At 27.3% G+C, this 27901-nt stretch overlaps 1 protein-coding gene across 1 annotated transcript; it reads left to right on the top strand.

The window, feature by feature from the left end:
* The first annotated feature begins 1195 nt into the window (after window positions 1-1195).
* Window positions 1196-24604, top strand: HtrA2 (HTRA2-related serine protease). Its single transcript, XM_087154516.1, has 7 exons — window positions 1196-1336; window positions 4892-5049; window positions 7312-7513; window positions 10547-10771; window positions 14460-14571; window positions 16927-17086; window positions 24225-24604. The coding sequence occupies exons 1-7, from the start codon at window positions 1196-1198 to the stop codon at window positions 24394-24396; spliced, it is 1170 nt and encodes a 389-aa protein (XP_087010642.1). The 3' UTR covers window positions 24397-24604.
* The last annotated feature ends 3297 nt before the right edge of the window (window positions 24605-27901 follow it).

Here is a 27901-nt window from a genome sequence, read left to right as displayed (position 1 = left end):
AAACGACTTGGCGAATGTGACATTGGCGAATTTCAAAATACGGTGCCAAGGAAGTGCCCGGGAGTCGACAATGTGTAAAGTCGCTGCCGGGATAGCCTGGTTCGTAGGGCACTGGGCCCATGTCTAAGAGGTCGCGGGTTCGATCCCTGCCGGCCGAAGACTCTCCGTGTAGTAAATGGTGACTGATGCACTTGGTTCAAAATTAGAAGGCTACGGAATTTAACATTAGTAGTCGTAAACCCAAAAATTGGGTCGGCTATTCAACGACGGTTATAAAAAAATAGAAGTGTTGTAAAATGATAAAGTGTCAGAGTCATTTACAAACAAATATCGTAGTGTCAAACTTGGCAATACAAGTCATAGTGTCATTCTTGGCAATACAAGTGTTGTAAAAAAAATGGGGGAAGGCCTCAAATTACCTAAATAACAATATTTTTTAAAAAAGATTTAAAAATCATTTAGTTTTCCTTTAAGGAGGAAAGGTTGGAAATTGCAATATTTTTACGTCATTGAAAAAACGTTTTTACTGCAAACCTTTTCGTGACAATGAAAATAAAATTAAAACACAAGGTTGTCGTAAGGTTACTTGCTTTCTGGGAATGAAGTCTTATAAATAATGTCTTGTTTGTTTATAAGATTGTGAACTTTGAAATTCATATTTATGTATGTTATTGAGTAGCAGGAAAAATGATTTTAATAATTTGCTTTTATATTTTTTCTATCTTAATTTTTTTTAAAAAAAATACGATTTAACAAAAACTTGTAGACAATTTCAAATGTAGCTCCGCAACATTGCGCAATTTTTTTAATTATTGAACGATTTCTGCTCTAGAATATTATACTAATAATTTTCTCTCTTAATACAAATCTGAGTACCGCGTTATCTTACTTTTTTTTTTTTGTCGAATGCCTGTTTAGGCAGTGAGGGTGCGATTGCTCCTGTTTTTCAGTGGTGCCATCTACGGCCGGGAATTCGACTTCTGCCCCGCCATTCTCACAACCACAACCCGTTTATAGGGCGGGTCACATTAACACACAAAGGGGAAAGGACATAGAACACAGAGAGACAGAAAGAAACATTCATGCCTTGCCCGGGATTCGAACCCGGGACCTTTCTGATGCAAGGACAGTTCCTTGCCCCCTACACGGACCGGTCGGCGCGTTATCTTATGGTTTACTAATAACACTTCCGAGGATGACGTCACAAACCTACTCAGAGGCCTCGATCTTCTCCTTTGTTGTTGCTGTTCCTTTACGTCGCACTAGAGCCCTGACGATGATCCGAACCTTGGCGAACAAAGAACACGGGGCGCGCTCAAAAGAGCAGAAAATCAGGGTCATGAATCGTGGTTGCCGGGAGAAAAGTGTTGCACCAAGCAGACTCCTCAATTCTGCTTTTAACATGTAAAGTCTATGGCGGGCTTGTCGTACTTTGAATCGATTTTTCTTGTTCAAGAATCGGAGTGATCAATTAAAAAAAAATACTAATAATTTTTTCAATCTTTCCTATCCACGAAAATGTAGGTTAATTTTTTTTATCTTTATTACTTTTTGTAATATTGCCTTTGAAACACAAGTCACTTTCTACCTTTGAGTAAGGGAGGAAGGCAACTTCCACCCCCAAGTTCACTAATCTTCTCGGTGGGAGGTCTTGCTCCCCTTTGAAAATCTTTTTCTCTCTCTGTCCTTTTGAAGAACTGATATGGGGAACGCTTTAAAAACCGATAGCTTTCTTTTTAGTTATAAGCTTGTAATTTATTATGAAAATTATATTTGCTGATAATTCGTTCATTCTATATACATTTTATTTATTTAGTAGTAATAATTTTCTTTTTTTTATTCATTTTGAGAATGGAATTTGTTTTTTAAATACATTATTCCCCTCTTTTTAAACTTTGTTTCTTCTTTTTTAAAGATGTTTCAGAATTAAAAAAAATTAGCTGCTGAATAAAGTGAGATTAATTAAAATCGAATAAATGACGTAAAGATCTTCCAATATACTATGAAGCATCACAAAACCGCCGTTTTCCTTTTTTTTTTTAAAAAAAATATATCGTACACTCATTTGTAGGTTTAAAAAAACATTTACATTAAAAAAATTTAAAAGGTTCCAATTTTTTCTTTCCGTAAATAGTTTTAATTACTCCAATAGCTGGGATAGTATGTTTTTTCACGGTAAGGAAAAAAAAATAGCTAGTACACAAGACCACGCATCATCCAAACATGAACAAGCACTTAACCCTGTTTTTAGGACTTTAATGTAAATACACAAGAACACTAAAGTATTATGAAATTTTCATTTTAATCAGCAAATGAAGAAAAATATGAAAATACACGCATGTATTGTAAAATTCTTTAAAAAAAAAAGGAAGTAAAAGAACATTAGTGGTCATAATTAATATTCACGAGAGAAAAATACAAACGGTATCAAAATATAATGAATCGATGCTTAGGAACGCAACACTGAAAATATTGAAACCAGTTTGATTGCCAGATGAAATAGAAAGAATGAGAAATGTGATTATTATAAACACCACGATATTAAAAGTGTATAATGTAATTTTTATTCATAATTTTTTGCTAGAACAAAGTATGTAATCAATGTGTTATTTTAATTTCTCTTCCCTGACCCTCTTTTGCCATTCATGGAGAAGAGTTTTAGTAGAAATTTCTATACTGCAAACTTTAATTAGTGTAATTATAGTTATTTAAAATATAAGAAAACTAACCGCCATTAGCATTACATAAAGAGGAAAAACACGAAAACCTCCCAGGGTTAGCCAGCATGCCATCTATATGAATATATCTCCCAGATAACCATAATTTTCTGTATTTTTGTATTTAATAAAATTTTGTAAAGTAAACTTGTCTCAATCTGTTGTTATGTTGTAAGTTTTAATGAAAACCAATAAATGCCTTTTCCTTCAAAAATTTCGTTATCGTACTTTTTTATAAATTAATTTCGATTATTTTGATAAATCTTTATATTAATTACAGTGAGCAGTCTCACAAATCTATGTACTAAAATGTAAAATAACATAGAATTGTTTTATTTTGTTGTTTTTAATGATTCCATCGAAATGATCTATTAGAAAAATAAATTTAAACTGTCACTTCAGCTTATTAGTCGAAAATGTTATAATTTATTTTTACGACAGAAATGATGGTATTTTTTATGAATCCTCAAAACTGAAATGAAAGAGTTACATCAATTTTCTTATAATACTACTTCTACGTTTAGAAAATTATAAAGCTTATCAAAGATAGTTCTTAAGGAATTTCTTAGAAATAAGTTATACTTTTGTAAGTTATTTATTTGTCCTTTTATTTACGACATTTACAAATAAAATGCGTTCATTACCCACTTTTACCATCATTCTTTGTTATTAGGGTTATAATAATTTTAAGTTAAAGGCTTAAAATTAAAAATAAAGTTCCTTTATTATATAAAGTAATCACAAGATATTACTTGATAAAAATTATTTGATAAAATATAAATACCTTTTAACAAGCAAAAGCTGATAAATAAAATATTTTCGCTTTTTAATAAGTTATGTTTTCCTTTATTCCTTTAAAATAAACTTCATATAAAACTGCGCTTTCAAAATATGCAGTTTAATAAATTTATACTAAATAACTGCTTTAGATCAATAAGGAATTTCTTTTGTATTGTTGTTAAATAATATCTTTGGCGATAAGTTTTTAAAGTAACTATAACTGAGTAGAAATAATGTAAGTAAAAATGATGAATATGAGTTTGTGGGTGAAGTTTTAAATGTATCCGAGCTAAATTATTTGAATAAGTTAAGTGATATAATCGGAATTTAGATCTGTCTTAATATGATTTAAAATTTTGCGATAATTAAATCGAATAATTTTCAATTTTGATGTTTCAATTTGTTTGCGACAAATAACAAATAACCCCGGTGTTTATTTTTTAAGATCGAATCATAATTCTAGTTCGAAGTTATTTATACAATAATAATTGTAGTTAGCAAAAGTAATAATTAAAATGAAATGAGTTTTTAGTGAAGGTTAATTTAGTTCATTAAAATTGCGAAATTCAAATATTTAGGTCTAAATCAAATTTACATAGTAAGCAACCATATTTGCTTAAACAATGGATTAAATGTTAACATAGTTTTTTAAAGTGGTAGAATTTAATTAGTTTCAAAACGGTGTAACAATCTTTAAAAAAATTAATTAAAATTAAAAAAAGATTGTGAAAAATATTTGTATTTGAATTGTAATTGAAGGAAGAAAATTAAATACGTAATAAAAAAATATAATCTTGAACTCAAGGTTTTACTTTAACATAAAAAGTTTTAAAAATTAGCAAATCAATTTTAAAAAAATTAACAAACTTTATTTGATCTATAGAGAAAATGTAAATTTATTTTTAATGTAGTTACTTTATATGAATTACTTTCATATGAATACATAGTAAAATTTTAAAAATTTAAATACTCTGGTCATTATTAGTTCTCTAAATAATCAAATCAAAATAATAAACAATTCAAGATATAATTAGAAAAAGTGCATGTTAAATAAAATGATAAAACTATTTTGAAAGTAAATAAAGTCGTTTTAGAGTTAAAAAAAATATTTTTTAAGTTTATCTTAGAAAGAGAAAAAGCATAATATAAGATGAAGAGTGAGTTTCTTCTGATATCTTTTGAAAGCTAGTTGACCCCCGCAGGTTGCAATTCCCCTTCTGTGACCAGTGATTAGTTTCGGGTTACTTAACACACGCACCCCCACAAAAAATGTAGGGGAGAGGAACGGGTTTTGGAGGTGCAATATTTTTCGTCCCTATTCGCCATCACAAATTCGCCACATGCCATCACAATTTTGATCCTCTGCAGAGGGGATGGCACCCAAGCTTCGGTAGCCCGACGACTTGCAGGCGAAGTCTTCTCCTTTGAGCATTTGGCAGAAGTTAAAATCCCTAGGCTACGGAGGTTCTTTTAAGCAGACATTGCAAGAAAGTCGCAGAGTAGAAATAGACAATCTAAAGCGTTTTATTAGCAATATTTTTAATAAAACAAAGTATTTAATTTTGAAATCTGTTTATACTTGCCCAAATGAAGTTCAAATTTCAAATTATTACACCATTACTTACCAGAAGCAAAATTGCATACCCGCTGTTTTTTCAAAATTTTTTTAGACCATATTCCTATAAATCAAATAAATTTCACGACAATAATTCAAAAAGATATGTTTTGTACAGTTCGATAGGATTTTCTGCAGTAGCTTATTTATTTTTTAAGTTGAGGAAAGAAAATAACTTAAGTGTTGAAGGTTGTATGAATCTGATAAATATTTCACCTAGCGTTCAAGCAAAGACCGAGAATAGTCAACATTTGCTTACGAATGACAATAAATTGGCACCTAGAATTATGTTTAATTTTTTAGCTGACGTCGCCGAAAAAACATCGCCTTCTGTAGTATATATTGAAATTCATGCCAGGTAGAGAGCGTGATAAATTCTGATGATTAATTAATTTTGTTAACTGTAGCCTCTATATATTTAAAAATCTATATTTTAAAGGCTAAGATTTGACACCAGGATATTAATATGACATTAAGTTCTGCCTTATCCCCATTACCTGCTCTCTCAGTCTGTTATGAGTTTTTTTTTTTTTTTAAATACTCATGTTTCCAATATTCCATTAAGGTAATCTACTTTTTTAATCCCAGAGTTGTAAATAAAAATATGTAGCTATATGCTGATAATATTATATAATCGGTAACTTGTATGCTGATTGCAAAATTGTGAAAAGAATTCTGCATTTATACCTGCACCAAAATAATGGCCAAGTTTAGCAACTTCCTGGCAGTTACCAGAAACTAAAACATTCTAGAAGGGGACTAACTCAAAGTTTATAGCTTGTAGCCACTTTTTGGGAAACCACTACGTACATTTTATGTAAACTTATTGCAAGTTTAAAATCTCATTGGTGCAAACAGGTGTCGAGAAGAAAATATCCTTTAAATTATGGAATATTGGTGGTTGATTTTCACAATTCGTTTACTTTTGTGATCTTAACTCCTCTGGCCACATAAACTTAATTAGATTAGGCAACTGGATTAGTTACCAATCGCTTAAAAGGTTATTTTATATACTTTTTTATGAAAAAAACTTATAATTTTTTTGTACCCTTGCTGCTGGAACTGTGTATCTTACAATTAACCCTTATTAAATAAAATAATTAAAAAAGAGTAAATATAGTGTGGCTTTGAGGAGAACTCCTCCAGACTTAAAGTTTGGTGCTGTTTGTTGCTGTGGTAACAAACGAGAGCACATTTCTAATGGGGGTGAAATGGAGGAACGAAGGTACCGGTATTGGTTTACTCACGACCAGCCAGGCTAAGATTAAGACAAAACTATTCACCCCACTCCTATTCAAAGTGACCTTTCCTCGTAACCATAGTACCCGCCACAACGCGAGACTGGTGTTTGGAGGAGTTCTCCTGAAAGCCGCACTATAGTTATTAAGATCTAGTTTTTGAATGGAATTATGTTTAATTAAATTAGTGAATTTCATAATGAGCGCCAAAATTTTTTTTTAATTTGCAACTTCCCAAAATATATCAAAATGTGCTAAAAGTGGATTTAACATGAAGGTTTTGACATTCAACCCTTGTTCTGAGTTAAGTATAGGGACTGTGTATTTGACTAGGCTACCCTCATCTTTTGACTGGTAAAGTCCAAATCTGTGAGAAAAAAAGGTGCATTTATTCAGAGAAAGATCATTTTTGTGTCTGAATTCTGTAACTTGATGATTAGTTTTAATTAATTAATATATTTGTGGTCATTCCTTTGAACCATTAAGATAAGCTTTTAGTTATCATTTTGGCATTGCTTTCGCAAAAGTGTGTAAGTTGCTGTTTTGAATTGAACATTTAATCCAATCGCATTCCAGCATTTATTTAATAAAATATACTCGCTTGTGCAAATAAAACTCTAATAAGGTTCTTGCATAAAGAAAATGGACCCTTGAATTTATATATTTGAGTTTAACTTTTCTTTAGCCGAGATAGTTCTTTGTAGATTTGTTGTGTTAATATTTATTGTCATTTAATTTCATATAAGTAAATATATATATTATCTGTGTAGTATACATTAATAATAATGTAAATATTATAAACAATTATACATTTACTGTTGCATTTCTATTTATTTCATGTACTTTTTGAGCCACATTTTAATCCACTTTGGAGGTAAAGCAAGATTAACAAGGAAAAACTGAAATTATATTATAAAATATGTTTTACAAATAATTTATTCTTAAATTTTATATTTTTCAGACACCCTATTACGCATAAAAATATTCCTGTATCAAATGGCTCAGGTTTTATTGTGGATTCAAATGGTCTCATTTTAACAAATGCCCATGTGGTTTCACATTATGGTCATGTTGCTGTAAAGCTTTTTGATGGCAAAGAATACAAGGGAACTGTTGAACATATTGATTCTGAAACAGACCTTGCAACTGTACGGATAAATGCTGTAAGTCATTGTAAATATTTATTATGTGTTTCTCATTGTGCAGAATTCTATTATCTTTAAAAATTTTTGCTTATTAAGTGTTATTTTACTTTAGGATTTCTTTATTTAGTTAGATGTCACATAATCTATCTCTGAATATTTGAGTTTCCAGAATACCAAGAAGTTCATGATATTATTTAGAATGATTAATGTTGTAGAGAACCTCAAAAGTCATGCTAAATAATCTGTGAAATATTGCCAAAGTTGTGTCTCTGAGTAATATATTTAATTAGTTTTTATTACATATTTTTAGAATTGTGTTTAATAATTCACTATATTTAAATTTTTTTAATATATTATAGTAATTTTAGAAATATGTAGTGATTAATTGTATTTTAAGAAATGATATAACTACTATGATAAGAAAGCAATGAATTTATGTTTTTATTAAAATGTATTATAAAAAAATTAAAAAATAAGTAACTAAAAAAAATTGGTGAAAAACTTGATGCATATGATATGAGATGTAAGAAAAAACTACCTGATAAATAGATCTGCCATTTATACTGCAAAGTTGTTAAATCAAAGTTCTAATCTTATAAAATTTGCAACTTAACACTGAGATATGCAACAAAATTTCAGAACAATATTTTTTATTTTTTGTATATTGTCACTTGAATTAATTAATTTACTTAATAGGGTTTGGTGTATCTATTGTTTTTTTACCTGGTTTTTTCTTCATTAAGCTTACATTCTGTAGTGTATTTGGTGTTATATATATGTGGTGTGAAAACTGAGATTATATTTAATGTAAATTATTGTCAACATGTAATCTAATCAAGAGTTTTCATAACTGTATTACTGGGCTTTTAAAACTTATATTTCCAAGACTATTGAACATAACAATAATGATATGAGACAAACTTTTAAATTTATTTTGTCTAATATGAATCCAAATTCCTGAACTGTTAATATGTTTCTGAAACTTGTGATGAACCAAACACTCACTGTGTGGTTTTGACCAATTGAAAGATGAGATTCTCGGTCATCAAGTGCTGGTTCGGTTACCTGTTTTGCTTTCAACCATTGGGGCTGCAAAACTTTCATTGTTAGAGTAGCAATGCATTGTCCTGATGTGCTGTAGTAGTTTTACAAGCGGTGAAAGGAAATGAACATGCAAATCCCCTCGGTGGTATAAATAATGGATCATTTTAGCATTCCACAGAGATTTTAGATTGGAAATATTTAAGCAGAGAACCTTCTTAAGTTTTTCAAGTCAAACTCTAATTTTTGATTCAAACTTGAAAGCACTGGTTTTCTCTGGTACTAAACTGCTGTGAACCAAGTGATGTTGAAAATTGTAATTGGCCATTGTCTTTCATAATATTCAGTGTGTTTCGCACAGTCAATTTAAGAGTCCTGCAGTGCTATTTTGTGCTAGTATGCTAAGCACTGGATTGGTAAAATCAAGATCTTTTTGTTAATACAAAATATCCAATATTTTCTTTTATGTATTTTGGATATATATTAAGATTTTAATACCAATATTTTTTACCTAAATGAAGAAAAAATATATACATACATTTTTACTGATCCATTTTTAAATGAAATAGTATGCTAAACATTGGATTGGTAAAATCATGATCTTAATGCTAATAAAAAATATCCAATATTTTTTATATATTTTGGATATATATTAAGATTTTAATCACAAATGTTTTTACCTAAACAGAGAAGAAAAGATACATTCATTTTTACTGATGTAAACTATACTATTTTTAAATGTAATAGTTATGAATGAAACTTTGTGTGGTCCTCAGAAATCTAATTGTTGAGTCCTTTATTTGTGGGAACTAGCGGAAAAATAAACATAACGCACAGAGACACAAAAACACTCAGCAAAGAAGCTTGAGGTAGGAGGATTAAGGATTGTAGTTCCTATGTGAAGTGATACTGGCTGGCAAACATGACTGATGAGCTACTGATAGGAGTGAGCAGTCTTCTCTCAGCTATTTAAGCAGCTGATTTCTCTACCGTCGAGGTTGCAGCTTCAGTGAATCTCGTCCCAATATTTTGTTTTCCCAGTGACGCCCACCTTTAGAAAAAAATACTTGCTGTCAACTAGTTTTAAGTTTTTTTAAATTGTTTTTACTAACCATCTTTTTAAATACTTAACGAATAACCTTTTGCAGTTTTGTTTGTAAGTAAATAGTTAGCTATATTAAAGAAAGATGTTCTAGTTGACAAGTGTTTTTATTGATCTCTTCCAAGCTGCACTTACCAACACTGATTATAAATTATAAGAAAATATATAAAGTTTATTTTTTATTTATTTATTTTTGAAGTAAATAGTGCTTTTTCTTTTTTTTTTTTTTACTCAAAGAAAAGTTTATGTAAATGTGTAATTCTGCCCTGGCCCTATGTCATCGAATAAAATTCATAAATTTTATTTTACTAATGTGTATCAGTTTATAGTTATTAGAAAATATCTATTATCTACTTTAAATACTTTGAATTTGAGCATAGTATATTTAGAATCATAAAATAATAATAAAAGAACATTATTTACATTGTTTGTTAATGGAAAAACTACATCAGCTTTAAAAACTTCTCAAGATATAATTTTTTGAAAAAAATTGAAAGAAAAACATTTAGTTTTTTTTGTGAAAAGGGGAAAAAAACTCAAATATAAATAAATCTTTTGAGAAAATTTAAAGTAAATGCTCTTAAATTAAGAATTTTAATAAAAAAATATTTTATTCTTTGATATCATTCAGAGTAAAATTGCAAATAATATAGATTAATTAATATTAGTTTTGAATTATCTAATTGTTTTTAATATGCTTGTATCATTGAAACTCAACTGTTTAAGTCTCTTGTCAATTAACTTATTTTCATAATTTTTTTTTTCTTCACAAGCTAAGTTGCGAAATTTGTTGTGAAAATTAGACTATGGTATCGTTACTTTCGTTATTAAAATAATTTTTACTATTTAATTAACTTTTATGTGTCAATACCTTAAATATTGATAGAGTTTTAATTCATTTTTTCTAGAAAGATTTGCCAGTTCTTCCTCTTGGTCAGTCATCTAATATTAGACCTGGAGAATTTGTTATTGCTATGGGAAATCCCTTGACTTTAAGCCACACAATTACTGCTGGTGTTATAAGTTCTGCTAACAGGCAAGGGAAGGATTTAGGACTCCATAAAAAATCTGACTACATTCAGACTGATGCTGCTGTAAACGTGGGTAATTCTGGTGGTCCACTAGTAAATCTGGTAAGAAAACAACAGAAAGTTCAATAATTATATATTGTTTTATATGTCTTGTTAATGACATGCAGATGGACTACAGTTTAAAAAAAATGTTTGTCTTAGTTTTCAGTAACTATGTGCTATCTTTAATCTGCTATTAATACAATATTAATAAAAATTTAAAATATTCAGAAATTTTTCAAAGTCTTTTCTAGATGTAACCACATTTTTGTTACTCTAAAATTAGTTTTAAGTTGTGGTGATATTAACCATCCTTTCTCAGCTATGTTGTCAACACTTTTCAATGTCTTTTTATGTAAGAGTATGTTACTAGAATTACTTAAAAGAAAAATATCTGTTGTAATTTTTAATTGTGCTATGATTGTGGTAAATTTGTTAAAGTCTAATTCAAATAACTTGTGTCATTCAAGGTTTCTGTGGGATTTTTTTTTAATTTTAAGCTTTCTTTTAGTTAAAAATTTCTTTTTCCTAATTTATCTAAAGTACAGTAAAATATTTTAATCAGAAATCAATTATGCTAATGTTCATTGTCATTCATGCTATCATATGTACATAAAATGGACCTTCCTGAATAACTTTTGATTTAGTGATCAGATCTTTATGTTCTAAGACTCAATCTTAATGTTTCAAAGGGGTGACTTGAAATATGCTAATTAATTAGTGCAGATGAAAGTTTAAGTTACAAAATCAAATGCAAAAATGTACTTTCTCTAAATAACTTTCCTTGATGGATTTGGAATTCTGACCCACAAAATATAGGGGATGGTCGCAATCTGTGAAACATTATTCCCTTAATGCTAATTTTACTTTTGCATATTTTACCATATCTCCTGCTCTTTTTAAGTGAATTGAAAAAATTTTTTGCACCAAACTATAAAGTTAATTTATTCAAAGATAATTCCATGCAACAAATAACTTTTAGTAAATATTTATTATTCTTTATTATTTTATTTAATAACAGTAAAAGAAATTTTGAATTTTAAGGTTTAAAATTTTTTACATCATTTTAAAGAATATAATTTTTTTATGGCAAAATACAAAATTTGAGTGAAATCGATCAAATAGTTCTTGGGAAATTAAATTTCAAAAGTATGACGTTTTTTACAATATGTATTTCGTATCTCAAAAAATCAAATTTAAATATACATTTTTTTAGAAATTCAATATCTCAGGAACTATTGGATCAATTTCGCTCAAATTTTGTTTTTGCCATGTAAAATTACATTCTTTAAAATGATGTAAAAAGTTATAAACCTTACAATTCAAAATTTTTTAGACTATTATTAAATAAAATTAGAAATATTTACTAAAAGTTATTTTTCGAATGGAATTATCTTTGGATAAATGAGTTTTATAGTTATCTGTGCAAAAAATTTTCTATTCACATAAAAAGTTCTCGAGACATGGTGGAATACGCAAAAAGTAATAATTTTAAAGAACGTTATTTTACATGGCAAAATGCAAAATTTGAGCAAAATCGGTCGGATAGTTTCTGAGAAATTGAATTTCAAATATCTGACTTTTTTGAAACTCAATTTCTTGGTAACTTTTCAACCAATTTTGCTCAAATTTTGTATTTTGTAATGTAATTGTTTGTAATGAGGGATTTGGATTTCTGACGCTCAAATTATAGGGGTTAGCTGCAATCTGGAAGTTTGGTCTCAATAGTTTGCTCAGGAGAGCGCTCTAAAGTTTGGACACTTTAATGTTAATTTTACTCTTTGCTTATTTCACCATATCTCGAGAACTTTTCAAGCAAACTGAAAAATTTTTGCACACAATTATAAAATTTGTTTATCCAAGGATAATTTCATGCAAATATTTTTTTTTTTTATTAAATATTTTTTTTATTATTTTATTTGAAAACAGTTGAAATAATGTTGAATTGTAAGGTATACAAATTTGTACATTACTTTAAAGAATATAATTTTGCCCAGTGTCTTACTGTGAAAAATTATATTCTTTAAAATGATGCAAAAATTGTGTACCTTACAATTCAAAATTTCTTCGTCCATTATTAAATAAAATAATAAAAAATAATAAATATTTACTAAAAGTTAATTTTTGCTAGGAATTATCTTTGGATAAACAACTTTCATAATTGTTTGTAAAAATGTTTTAATTCGCTTAGAAAGTTCTTGGAATCAAGCTAAATAAGCAAAAAACAAAATTAACATTGAAGGGTCCAAACTTTGGAGTTCTCTCCTGACAAACCTATTGGGACCATATTTCCCAGATTTTGGCTATCCCTTATATTTTGGGGGGTCAGATATCAGAAACCATTGGAAAGAAAGGTATGTTTATTCTGAGAAAGTACGTTTTTATGTCTGACTTTGGAACTTAAAATATTGTCTGCACTTATTAATTAGCTTATTTCAGGTCACCCACCTGAGCAATTAAGATTGAGTCTTAGAATGTGCAGATCCGATTATTAGATCAAAAGTTATTCAGTGAGGTTTTTAATTTCATTTTGTTAACTTTATTTTTTTCAATACTCAACTATGCATTATTGCTTTAATAGGGGGATTAATTTTTTAATTATTTCCATTTAACTTTATACACGTTATTTCAATGTCTACAGGAAAAATTTAATGTTACAGAGTTGCTATAATTCTCTGCAAATTATGATTCCCCCATCATGTCTCATTTTGGGACGCATAATCTATGCAATTTTCAACTCCTACATTGAGCGAATTTTATATAACTCATCTCTATTCATATTCTCATGATTTAAACATCACATATTGTGATGCCCATTCATGCTAATTATAAATCAAACATCACTATTTGTTTTTCACGCCATTAATAAAACAAATAATGTTATTCATACCCACATGATTTAAAATATCACGATTGGTACAGTACAGAACCCGTTATCCGGAAATCAGAAAACCGGAAAACCAAAAAACCGGAACGAAATTTGGTAAATTTTCCCCGCCATTTTTAAAAAAAAAAATTTTTTTCCTCGTAAAATTTTAGGATTTTTCTTTTTTGAAAGATGTTTACCTTACCATCATTTTGGAAATAATCATTAGTGTATTACTTCATATTTTTTTCTTCTTTTTAAGATTATTTCCAAATATTTTTCGTTTTTTTAGTTGCTTTTAACAATAAAAAAACTGCTTTTTGTAGCGATTCAGAAAACCGGAAAAATCAGTTATCCGGAATAGCGATGGTCCCGATCGTTCCGGATAATCGGTTCCCTACTGTATTTGTACTATTTCAAAATCAAGTATCATAAATTTTTTTCATATGTTTTAAAATCAAATGTTGCAATTCGTATTCTCTTTCTCGTGATTTTAAAATGAAAAATCACGATTTATTTTCACCCATTTTTAAACCAAACATTATTTTGGCTATTATTTTTTTTATATTTAAGGCTACTAAAAGAACTATTTTCAAGAAAATTTTTAGTTTAAACCCTGATATAGAATTACATATAGATTAAAATGTAAGGCAAATTGCAAATTATGTTTACATTAAAAAAAATTAAAATTATTTTTTTAAAAGTAGCAGACTGTTTTAGCTAAAGTTAAAACCCAGAGTGTGCAGCCTATGTTCTAGAATAACTTCTGTTCTGCTTGGTGTGATAATCTTTGAGAATTATTAAAGAGGAAAAATGAAATTTATTATCTTTACTGTATTGTAAACATTTTTTATCTTCTTTACATAAAATATTATTCCATTTTAGGATGGAGAGGCTATAGGTATTAATACAATGAAGGTTACTGAAGGTATATCATTTGCTATTCCCTCTGATCGTGCTGTTGAATTTTTAAAGCGAATTGAAACGAAAGGTGAAGGTAGATAAGAAGTTAATGTTCAAATTATGCATGAATTGTTCATACACTTTTTTCAATTTAGTATTTTATTCAACACTTTTGAAACTATGTTAAAAGTTATGATCAATAGAATTTAAGGATTTTTATTTCTCTATTAATTCTATTCAAATGACCAGAACATTTTCAGAAGCAAACTTGTTAGAAAAGAAATAAATTTGGCTTATGGATTGTAATGAAATGTTGACTACTCAGCAGCCACCCATATTAAAGCACCAAACTCGCTTTCAGGGCTCTTATCTTTTAACAGTCATGGTACATAATTTTTACCCCAGTCTGACAATGTGAAAAGTGCTTAAGCTGGTACACTTTTCTCTAAACATCTGGATCACAACTTACGAGGTGACTGTGATTCACAACAGATTTAATGTTCAACTTAATATGTGTGCATAGCGGTTTCTTAGTCAGCTCTCTACCTATGGAGTTATGCCTTAATGGACTTAATTGAATTTGATTCATTAATTTAATTTAATTTAATTTGATTCATATCTGTGCTTGCCAGCCAGTTTTGCCTTATTTTGGACAAATGAATTAAAATTATTATTAAGGTAGCTAAATAGAAAACCATTGCACTTGAGGAAATAGTATTTATTGTGCGCAAAAAAATAATTTAATAATAATCATTGTGCATGAGAAAATTTTATTTTAGTAATAATCATTGTGCATGAGAAAGTTAATGTTAGAAACTAAGAAAAATAAGATGTTTTCTCATTGGAATTTTTAAGTAAAATTTTTATAAAAGACCCTAAATATTTATTGCTTTTGATTTTTAAAACTGTTCACATGGAGGTTTTAATAACTGGCAAATATTTCTTTTCTCAATGATTAAAAAAGTATTGCAAAAATCTAAAATCTTTGCCCATAAATATAATGAATAAAATCACGTAAATTTAGGCTTCTGTTACAATAGTAAGTCATTAATGTAATTTTATTGAACTTTGCATTACTTATAAATTTAATAAGTTTTTTAAACAAATTAAACTTAAAAAATTTAGAGCTGTAATATTTAAATATCAAATTAAATTAACAGAAAATGCAATAAATTTAAGTTGCGTTTAAAAAATACTTGATCACTTGAGTATTAGAGAAAATAAAAAAATAAAATTGTTAGTGCATGTAGCAAATCAGATAAAAAGAAGCAGTTATTGTTAGATACAAATAGATTTTTTTATTTTATTACATTAAAATTTTAATTCAGCTTTAAAATGTTATTTTTAGTGGTAATTTTTTTTCTGGCTAAGTTTTTACTAAAAAATTGAAACTTTTTTTTACTAAATGTATTAACCCCCGTAGCAAACCTGTGCTTGTAATGTAATTGTAAATTTCTAAAAGGGCTTATCTTAGACTTTTCATTCAAAATGGCCTTTTTTTAAAAATTGATTATATATATATATATATATCAACCAATATTCTACAAGCAAGATGGGCTCCTATCTGATTTCACTGATAGTGTTGTCCCCAAACATTATTACTATTGAAGCATTTCCATGCTTCTTTCCTAAACTGCTGATTAGTGGTTTAAAAACAATGATTGAACTGACATCATATCAAAGAGTAAAACGTGGGTAGAATCGTGACAGTTTTCTATAATTTAGGGGTGATTTTGATTCTACTATTCAAGTGATTATATTTAGTTCCACGACAGACAAGTGTATTATTTTTTTTTTAAAAAATAAAGTGGAAGCTATAATTGAAATATTTTGTTAGCTATAAATATAAATTAGCTGCCACTTTTAAATTTTTTTATTGGATGCAACAACTACTGCATAAATGAATGATGTGCAAAAGTTTAAGCAATTTATACTAAGGGAAAACTTAATGTAACTAGTAACAGCAGGCAATATCACAGCTTTAATTAGCTGAGGGAGTTTTTACAAGTCACTAATATTCACAACATATTTTGTTCTCACAAAATGTAGTATTCCCAGAGTTGAAACAAAATTTACTGTTAAGAGCATCTTGGGTTGTAAGGCAATCAAGGGGTCTTCATTTGCAGTGCAAAAAGAAACTTTTCTTTATTTCAAATATGTATTATTTAAATTTATAATTATAACTTTTTGGCTAATCTATTTTATTAATCTATGCTTTTATTTTATTTCCTCTATACAGATTTGATCTTTATTTTATTCAACTGTTTTAAGTATCTGTTATAAAGCATCAATAATTTTTAAATTTATTTTGTTTGTGTTTTCATGTTTGCATGTTAAAACGAAAAAGCTGCTGAAAAATCAAGGCAGATTAAATTCTGAAACCATGTATGTATTTTTGAATAGCTGAAATATACTTTTGAAATAACTAACTTAATTTTGTTGTTTATAGGTAAAAAAATAGAACTCAATAAAAAGAAATATCTTGGTATAACAATGTTAACTCTGTCTCCTACTATAATACAAGAGCTTAGAGAAAGAAGCCCTGATTTTCCTAATGTCTCTAATGGTATAATGGTTTGGAGAGTTATGATTGATTCTCCAGCCTACACGTAAGTAATTTTATTTTTTAAAAGTTTTTAAATTTGTGTAATATTTCAGTGCTTTTTGTATATCAAACTAAAAAATTTTAAATTTTTTCTATACATATTTTTAATACAAATTTCTTTTCTATCTCATAAGACAAAAACACTATTTTTAAAGAAGGGCCAGATAATTACAAATGTTCATGATTTACTTTTATATTGTCCAGTGAAATTGTTAACTAACAGATAATTGAGCTTCTCTTAATGTCTTGGCAAAATGTCCACAACATGAAATATCTTTCAATGTGTAAAAGATATTGCAAGAAGACTTTAAAAATCTGACCTTGTCAGTTCATACATTCTGCTCTTTGTAAAACAATTTAAATGGCTTTGAAGGAATTAATGCATCTTTCTTGAAGAAACCTTTGTATTTCTATAGAAGGTAGAACGGGAAGAACGTTGATAAATTTTCTTAATAAAATTTAGAAGAAAATTTTTTTTTTTAATAAAAATGTTATGTTTGATTTGGTCTGAAACTATGGTTGCACTTTTGCAATCAGTTAATTTTTTTCTTGTTATTTTCCTTAATTTTAAAGAGAGCTAAGATTGCTTATAAAACTACTTTTTTGTTATGAATGCCTTTATGCTTATTATTAGACGAATTAGTTAAGCTAAAATTAAAATATTGATAATTAGCTTGTATATTAGATATACTATTATGAAAATCAGAATTTATTGTCTACTCATTGCTTGTGATCATATATATATATATATATATATATATATATATTATAGTGGTGGGTCTTTTACACGGTTTGTCTTTTTGATATCTTAAAGCAGGGATATTTCTTGTTAACCTAATAAAAATATTTTTTCTTTCTTTGTCCTGATTTTTAGATTTTTGTCCTTATGATCCTGATTTTTATGTGTGTTCAGATCATCCCATTTTCTATGAATGCTGCAGATTTTAAAATAGAATTAGTGAAAATATTTGTATATTCGATTAAAATTTTTTATTTTATTTTAATGAATAAAGTTGTAAAAATTTCAAAATTTGATCAAAATCTCAAAATTTTTTCAATTAAATATATACATAGTTCAGGCATATAGCATTACCCACAAGATTAACTGTTTCAAACTTTTAAAAATATTATTTTATGTGAGAAAGAAACTGAATTAATAATTTTACATTATCATATTTTTATTTTGATGAATTCTGGGGTCATTTGCAGCAAATATCGTAACAAATTTTGTAAGGTAGAGTTTTGGAATTTCACAATTATTGATTATTCTCTTTTAATTGATTTTGAAATTGATTGATACCAATTGATCATACAGTGAACATATTAAAAAAGTTTTAAATATTGAATTGAGGGATCATCCACTAAATTACATTTGTACAAAAATGTAAGTAGCATATTAACTGTTTTTTCCTTTTGAGAATATTGAAACTTTATTTTAAAATTATTTGAATTCTTTAAAATTTTCTTGAACTCCATTACAAATTTTAATTAAATATTGTATGAGGGAATATTAACTGAATGATACTGGTTATTTTTTGATGCAACTATACAATAAAAATTTTTATTTATTAATCTCAAATTATTGCAAGTTGTTCAGTGTTCCGTTAATAAAATTAAGCAGCAAACTTAAAACTCTCTGTTGTATAGAAAGTAATTCTGATATTAAAAATTGATAAAATTTGCCTTCGTTATTATTCAAATAGAGCAAATTACTATTTTTAGTTTGTCATTTACTCTTTATAAAAGTATGGTACCAATCCAACATCTTGAATTTTTTTAAAAAAATGTTTTGATTTTTTTTCTTTGGCACATACAAGGCCTGCTTTATGTGGATTTTTTTCTGCTTCTTAATGTGTCAAGTGTTTATTTATACCTTGTATGTTTTTTTTTGTTATTTCAGAAAATTTAGAAACTTGTAACTTTTTATAATGGAAATATATTAATGATATACAATTTTTATTTTGTTAATACGATTAGTCACTTTTATGAACTGAACACAATTTTAATAAAAAATTTTTTCTTCGGTTTCATAACTTTTTAATGCACAAGAATTCCAAATATCTTTGAATGCTTACTATTAGTGATTCATGTTTAACAAATGTTTCTGATAAAAAAGTTTTGATTTCTAGCTTTTGTCTGTTTTGTTTCTAGAGCTAAATTACTAAATATCAAAAAAGTCTTAATGTAATTATTTTCATTTTACAATAAGAACTATCATGTTTTTAATTCAACTATTTACTTAGCTCACGTAAATAAAATTTTCAGATTAAAATTTTCCTTGTAAAAAAAACCCCTCAGTTTTTCTTCAACAGAAAGTTGAACAAAATACTGAAAAATCAATACCTTTTACCTAGCTTATATTAAAACTAAACTATCTTGAATTTAGTTTATCTGAACTTTTGAAAAATATCATTAAAAGATTTTTTTTTGTATTTTTCTTTTTTTAAAAAAGATTAATCTAACTTTTTTAACAAAAAAATCATCAATTTTATTTAGTTTAACAAGAAATCAATTTCTTCGACCTCAAAAATTCTTAATCTTTTAAGAAAAATAGTTTACTATTGTCAGACGTATCAGGATTGATAACATTTGACTGATTTTGATGAATATAAAAATATTGTGACTGTTCTTTGCTATTTGTTGTTACAGTCTGCAAGGAAATTTAAAAAACTGTTGATTGCTATTGATGTCAAATGTATGATTGATGTCAGATGTAATATGATTTATAATGTCAGACTAAGTTTGATCAGTATGAAAACAATGTGACATATTGCTCTTTGCTGTGACGGACTGCAAAGAAATTTAAAAAAATACAAAAAAACTTGTATGTTTTTTGAAATTATTTTAATTGTGATTGGAATAGAATTTTTTGCAATGCTCTTTCTGATCTTAATTTCCTTATATATGCTCTATCTTTCTTTTGGTTGATTCACAATTACTTCTAAACATGTTGATATTATATTATTTGCTTAAAATCAATATCAATTAAATGTTTAATTAGATTTTTTTTTAACAATCATAAAATTAGGATATTTAGTAGACTTATGTTATTATTATCAGAGCAAACTATAAGGGACAGTCAAATTGAAATGAACACCTACACATTCCTAGATTAAGTTGACAACATTGTTATTGCAAATCAATAGTGCTATGTGTTGGGTAGCAGAAATGCATAGTGCACAGGTCTATGCAGTTGCTTTTTTATTGCTCTTCAGCGTAAAATGTGTTTTTTCATTCAGTATTAAAAATGGAGGCAAGCAAAATGGTGTAGTTCAGTTCTTGGTAGCAGAAAATGCCAGAACACCTAAAATTTATCATAACATGTCTGCATTGTATACTGTAGTAACACTTATTTTGAGATGCATATTTATAAAGTTGACATAAGCATTAAATGTAGAAGTAAATTTCACTGTCACTTAATGATATATAATTATTATGTCAGGCAAAGTAGGATTTGTTTTAAGTGTCTGTGTCTTAAAAATGATATTAAACATCCAGAAAACCGCAATTATAATGCCATTCGGTTTATTTGAATTCAACTACATGAGTTTTGGTTTAAAAAATGTAGCACAAACTATGCAAATACGTCTGGATAGAATTTTGGAAGTTTTAGGTTACTATATATATAGATGACATTTTGGTAGATTCCACTTCTATCGAAGAACATCTAGTGCACCTTCAAGAAGTTTTTTAACGAAAGTATAACTTAACTATCAACTTACTTAAATGTATTAGCATTTCAGAAAAATAAAGTTTTTGGGACACTCAGTTCACGTTTTAGGGCACTCAATTTTAGGAAGTAATTAATGAAATGGATTAGTGGTCTGCCCTATGAACACCACAGAATCATAGAGGAAGAAATCCGTGATCAGGTTGTTAATAACCATGGCTCCGTGCATATCATAGTCAAAGATCACCTTCAGTTTTGAAAAGTTTGCACTTAGTTATTTCTTCATCAAATGGCAGAAGAAAAAAATAATTGTCAGAATGACTGACTGCATGTCTGAGTCATTTTGTGTGATACAGACTACAATGATTTGGCTGAAAATACTTCAGTATTCATTGTAACACTCAGATCTTTCTTCTTGCATATTTTCCCTTTGACAACCAAAGACATTTAGGATTTGTTAGTGACATACCTCTTTTAACATGACTAGAATTATTTGTCATGTGGAGACGCTTATTATGAGATGCTTATTTTTAAAGTTAACATAGGCATAAAAGAAGTAAATTTGATTAGAAACTAATGATATATAATAATTATATTGTTTGAAGTAGGTTTGGTTTTTAATGTCCATGTCTCATAAATATCTTAGTATATTTGTAAATCAAATTTATGTTGTTTGAATTTATTCTGTTATCTCATTATTTAATTGTTGTGACAATTTACTCCCACGACAAACTGGTGACTCGGACCTGATACGAACATGCAGCCTTCAGATGAAACTTTCTTTTTAATTAAACTCAAGCAACATATACAGCTACTGAAACCAATTTAAACATCAAACCATTCTGCTAAATCTATGTTTGCCTTTCAAGATTAAAACAGGTTCTTACATATTTCTCAGAGTGATTTCTGTAAAATCTTACCTAACAGCTCTATATATTGGTCCTCACAAAGTTGTTCAATGCAAGGACAAAACATTTGACATTCTGGTGAAAGATAAGCAAGTTAAGGTCATCATTGTTTGAGTAAAGCTAGTATATATCTTAGAAGAGAATTTAAGAAATTCTTTCACATAAGTTCAAACTGACATCATTAATCATTAGGCCATCAGAACAAGATTCAAGAGACATGCCAAAGTTGAAAGAGATTTGATTCATTGTCTAATTCTATTCTTTTTCTCCAGTAAAAACTAGATCTGAAAAATGCGTGCAATTTCCTGTTAAATACAAACATTATATAAATTATTTATTTTTTTGGAAAGGGGATAATGTGACACTTATTTATTTTTAAGGTTAATGTAAGCATAAAATGTAGAAGTAAATTTTACTAGCAACTAATGATATATAATAATTGTATCGTTCAAAGTTGACTTGGTTTTTTAATGTCTGTCTCTTAAATATCATCTTATTAGTATCTTTGTTCATAAAATGTATCTAGTTTTTATTTTTGCTACTGTTTTATTTTATTGTTACGACACTTAAAATGCGCGATAGTCTTTTCTCAGAGTGGGATAAATTTATTTACATTGTTGGAAATTACTTTAAAATAAAACAAATTCCATCATCTTTTTATATCGGGTGCTCTATTTTCTTTTAACTACCCATTTGTTAGCAATAATTTTATTCACACATCTTTTGCCATTCTAAAGATTGTCTTCATTTAATTGTAAAAAATTGAACTTCATTCAAATATTAGCCATTGCATAATTTTAAACTTTTTAAGGGATCCTTCTTTTTTTTATTTTTCATTCAATAAACTCATAATGTTCATGAAAACCCAAATTTTGTTTTGAAATTTTATGTTTTCCTTTCACTAGTTTAGAAAATTTATACCATAATCAACAATTTAGCTTTCTGAATTATTTCAATTGTTTAATAATTTAAGAGTCAATCTCCTCATTTATAATTTTGCTATCACTGTGTATTTTATCTATAAATTTGAATCTATTTTTAATTTTTCAGTTGTGCAATTCTTGAATTGTATTAAAAAACCAGCAATTGTAATGTTTTAAAATGTAAAACAAATGGGTAGTCAGTCTATTTATTTTAATTTTAACCTCATAAATGAGCTTAGATTTTTTTAAGTTTTAATTCTATGATCTTGCTTACTTCCTTGTAATGGGTTAAGAATTTTCTCATTTAAGTTATTTCCTCTCTACTGCTTGATTTCTTCTTATTTGTATGTAGACAATTGTAAACAATTGATAGTTTTTCTCAAGTTGAAACTTTGTATATTTTATTACTAAGCCATAGATTTAAATATAATTTTGCATAATTGATATTTAATTGTTAAAACAAAATTTCTTTGGAAGAATTTTTATAAATATTTGTTCAAGCTGTGTTGAAAGTAACTATTCATATTAACAAATATTTTTTGTTTATCAATGTAATTCTATCTGCTCAATAATTAACTATTATTTAATATTGTTTTGTTCATTTCATTTCTTTAATGCTGATTTTGAAATATGTTTGAATTTATTTAGAAATGAATTTTCTTATTTATAGTCCATTTATTACTAGACCTTTTAGCTTAATGCTTATTTGTTTTATAATAGGCATGTATGTTTAATAACATGTTATATTCGAAATGTAATTAGTTATTGAGATTATTTATACAGTTACATTATAATATATATTAGAGGTCTGAAGATGTCATTTAATTTACCCATATATCTATCTTTAATTATTCTAAATATTATTTTTTAATTATTACTTAAAAATATATTATATACTTATGTATGGAACACCTGGCTTAATTCGTATGGACCGTTTTAAAATGACTCTAGAAATAAAGTAACTATTCTTGGTTCTCGTCACCAAAAAAGTGTGAAAGTGGTATTCCTCTTGCTAGATTTTAAAATCAGTCATAAAAACTGATATAAAACTCAAAACTGATACTGATACAAGGGGAGACTTTTTGAGATTTTAAATATTGAGGGGATAATATAACCACTATCTCTCGTGCCAGCAATAAATATATAAATCAAATAAACAGTGTCATTATTTTTTCATGACTACTTATTAATTAGAGCGCAAAACTTTCCAAAGGTAAACCATACCTGATCTATATTAAAATATGTCATATTTTTATGCTTATTACCTTTTAATAAATTATGAATTAAAAGGTTTTGTAATTAAATGTATGACCTAAATTTGTAACTTTTTTTAAAGTTTATACCCTAAAATTTTAGAAATATTGAGTCCTAAGCATTTTTTAGGACCTTACCATTATATTTCTTTACAAAACAAGAGTAGGCAAATGTCTGCACCAAGTTTTACTGTTTTTCCATTAAATTGGAAAAAGTATTAGTTTTGTTTTTTTGACACAACAGGGCTGAAAAAAATCCCACCAAACTTTTAAGCGGTGTCTTTTTTTTCTTTTGACCATTTTCTACTTTATCAGTTTTAAAACTTCTCTGTAAAAATTATTATTGTCCATCTGTTCACTAATGCATATATGTATATATTACTTTCAGTTGTGGAATTCGACATGGTGATATTATTACTGCTATAAATGGAAAAGAAATCAACTCTGCATCTGATGTGTATAAACTGCTACAAAGTGAAAATGTGTTGAAAATTCACATATTTAGGAACAGGAGAGAATTTGAAGTCACCGTAGAACTACTTGATCCAGTGCTTATTTAAAGTGCAAAATATTTTGCTATTGGTCATATTTATTTTCTCAATGTTCATTGTTTGATATTATGAAAGTTATAGACATGCAAATGTTTTTATATTTTATGTGAAATGGATTTAAACTGAAAAAGAAAAAATTTGCCACTGATATTAGATTTTTCTTAATGAACATTTTTTAAAAAGTAAAATAGTCCATTAAAAGCTTTACTATTTGAAATGTGTGTGAATTACTCAATTCCAAATTTTGGAGCATCAAAAAGTTTCGTTTTTTATACATTATTATTTCTTGGAAAAAGTATAGTGCTTTAATAAAAGTATAAAATTTATCAGAAGATAGAATATAGTTTGTAGTTTTAATGTGAAATAGTTTTTGAAATAAATAAACATATAACTAACAGTAGGAAACATTTAAAATAAATTATAATCCTAATTCGATAAATAGCAGTTAAAAATGTTTTATTCACTCTAAGTGAATAAAAAGACCTTAATTACACTGTGCTTTCAGTATGATTGAAGAAATTGGATTGATATTCAGCTTCTTAATTATTCACACGTTCAATAATTGCCATAATGAACTCAATTTTATTATCAATAAAGGGGATTTTTTCTGATGAAAAAAACTGGCATTTCATTAAAAAAGATAGCTCATGTACAAACTTATTAACTGTTTAAAATATGAAATAGTTAATATGAAGAAATAACAATTTGTCACAGATGATGAGCATGAAAGATGATTCGAGTGCACAGAATTGCTTTATATTGTATAGAGATAAGGATTACTTTAATGCAACAGAAATCAGATATTTTTAATTTAACTACTGCTGCCATTCATCCAGGATTTTTATCACTTTCTCCCATGCTTTTTACTATATTGAAAAAAAATTTTCTGTCATTTCTATGAAATTCTTTAAAAATCTAAATGTACAACAGTTTTGTATACAAAAATTTGAGCATTGTTATAATATTTTTATAAAAATTGAAGTATAAATGATCATTTTGAGAAATAATATTCACCAACATTTTGACATATATTTTTAAAATTAATTATGTGCACTAATGAGAAAATTGAAAATTTACCGTACTTTTCTGCCAAAATAAAACTAGAGTATTAATATATTCCAGTGATCCAGTCTTATGACTCTATTGTAAAATTAAAAAAGTCAATAATTCAATAATACCTATTTACTTCTTAATTAAAGGTAAAATTACCTTACCTGCATTTTCTGTGTTGATTCTTCTAGTTAGACTGGAGGAAGCCACGCTGCTTTTCTTTCGATTCTAAAAATCGCTTCTCTTGAAAAAAATATGTAATTATTAAAAATAAACAAGGTCTGTCATTGAAGGAATTAACTCCTGTCCATTTTTTGAAAACATTTAACATTCAAACAAAAATGTAATAGATGCGATTAAGCGACACACTAATATTTTGAAAAAGGAACAGCACATTTTAACCTCTTAACTCGGAGGCAATAATTTAACTTCTGCTTACTTACAAACTGCAGTTTTCCAGTTATGGTTAAATTTTAAAGTCAAATAGTTCCTCAGAATTTCTCAACATCTATAATGACAGAAAATTTAGATATTACATTTTATGTCAGTTTCTAATGCATACATTATTGATAATCATATTTATTGTTCTGATCTTGAAAATCCTCATGCATGAAAGAATATTTCTTTCTATAAATTTATTTTATTTTAACAAGTTATTAATTCTGAAGGATTTTGATCTTGAAGTGTTCTTCAGATTTAAAGATGTCATAGAAAATCATTGATACATAAAGAAAGAAGGGTGTAAATTTTCCTTATAACTTAAACATTTATGAATATCAGGAACAATGATTGAGTTGGTGATAAAGTTGAAAACAGACATGTTGAAACTAATTTATAAAAAAAAAGATTATAAATAAAAGCTCCGAGATTTAAACCTTAATTTTAGCAATTAAAATAAAAATAAAACTTAAAAACTAATAGCGTAGTTATATTTTTGTGAGCTCATTTTTAGAAATTCTGTGGTATTTATCTATCACAATAAAGCTATGGTATACATTGACATAATATAGTGTTATAGTTATATAAAAGATTTTAATGTTAAAATAATGGTTAAAGGCCCATATTGAGAATATGTTTCCTAAGTTTTATATTGTGAAAAAATTTCCCCTTCTCTTGTTCTCTAAATTCGTTTAGCATTGAAATTTATGAGATAGCTTACATTATATTATGGTTAATTACTGGTGATTGGTTAGGTACTTACTTTGACCAATAATGCCTAATAACAGCTATAATACAAAAATAATATGTATCCATATCAGTTATTAACAATAAACTACTATCTGCCAATGAATAAACATGGGTTTTTAGCTACCTCATATTTGCCGGTGAAAACCCAAATCTGCATTTTTGAAAGGGCGCCTAAATAAATGCCATGCTATTTGGAAATGAATGTTGTTTGTTAATGCCAGCATTTTTGAAAACTTGATTTGAAAGGTTTGAATTTTACTATGCTAATTTAATTCTATAATGTCTAATTGGGTGGAGATTTATTTTATGTGAGTCCAGCTTCTGAATATGCTTTATTTAAGCTAAGGTTTTCATTTGTAAAAAACATGTTTTATATCTCATTTAAAATATGCTAAACCTTTTCTTCTGTTAGATGGCTCAGTTGGACAATACTGGGACATATTCAGAGAGGTATGATCCAATAGCTATATTTTACAATACTTTAATACAATACTGTAAATAATAATTCTTGGAAGGTTGGATACAGTGTCTGAACTGTAAACAATGGGCACATGCAACTCTGTTGCATCACAGAGGTATAGGATCAAAGTTTTATTCTTGATTTTTGCTCTTAAATTTGAACTATTAACTTGATTTTTGATATATTCCAAATATATCCTTAATGTTCCTTAATTTTTAAACCCTTGTTTGTTTCTTACAGTAGAGAATTATAATAATAATTTGTTGCTGTAAGTAGATTTTTCCATAGAATAAAAACTTTTTTCTCCATTATTTATAATTATACCTGTTTTTTTCCAATCAGGTTTTGGATAGAACCAAGTTTTTGCATACTTCAAAAAAGTAATTTACCTTCCAAAATATTTTCTTTTTTACATTGAATAATTTTTATATTTGGTGCTAAAAAAACTATTTTATTATTCAAAAAACATGTAAGCAATTTTATTTACAGAGTTATTTAAGAAAAAGGAAAAACCTCAAGAACTCAATGTTGTCCAACTTCCCCATAATAACTCCCAAAAGAATTCTTATACTAATTCATACAAAAATTAATGTATTCATGCAAAATATCGTGCAATCCTAAACCATCATTCTCTGTACTAACTTAATAATTAATTTCCGTCGTGTAACATTGTTTATGTATATGTACTACATTTTAAAGTATGATTTAATCTTTTCACGATTTTTGTGTATCTAAATATTGCTTAGGAATGCAAATTGAAAATTAAGTTATTTGATGTGTTCCATACATTAAAAGAAGTAAATGACTGCTGAACAA

Source organism: Parasteatoda tepidariorum, chromosome 11 (genome assembly GCF_982258835.1).
Source record: "Parasteatoda tepidariorum strain Cologne lab strain chromosome 11, Ptep-v5.0, whole genome shotgun sequence".
In the NCBI taxonomy this organism is placed as follows: Eukaryota; Metazoa; Arthropoda; class Arachnida; order Araneae; family Theridiidae; genus Parasteatoda; species Parasteatoda tepidariorum.
The sequence above is the reverse complement of the archived record's forward strand: the minus strand, read 5'-3'. Positions and strand labels throughout refer to the sequence as shown.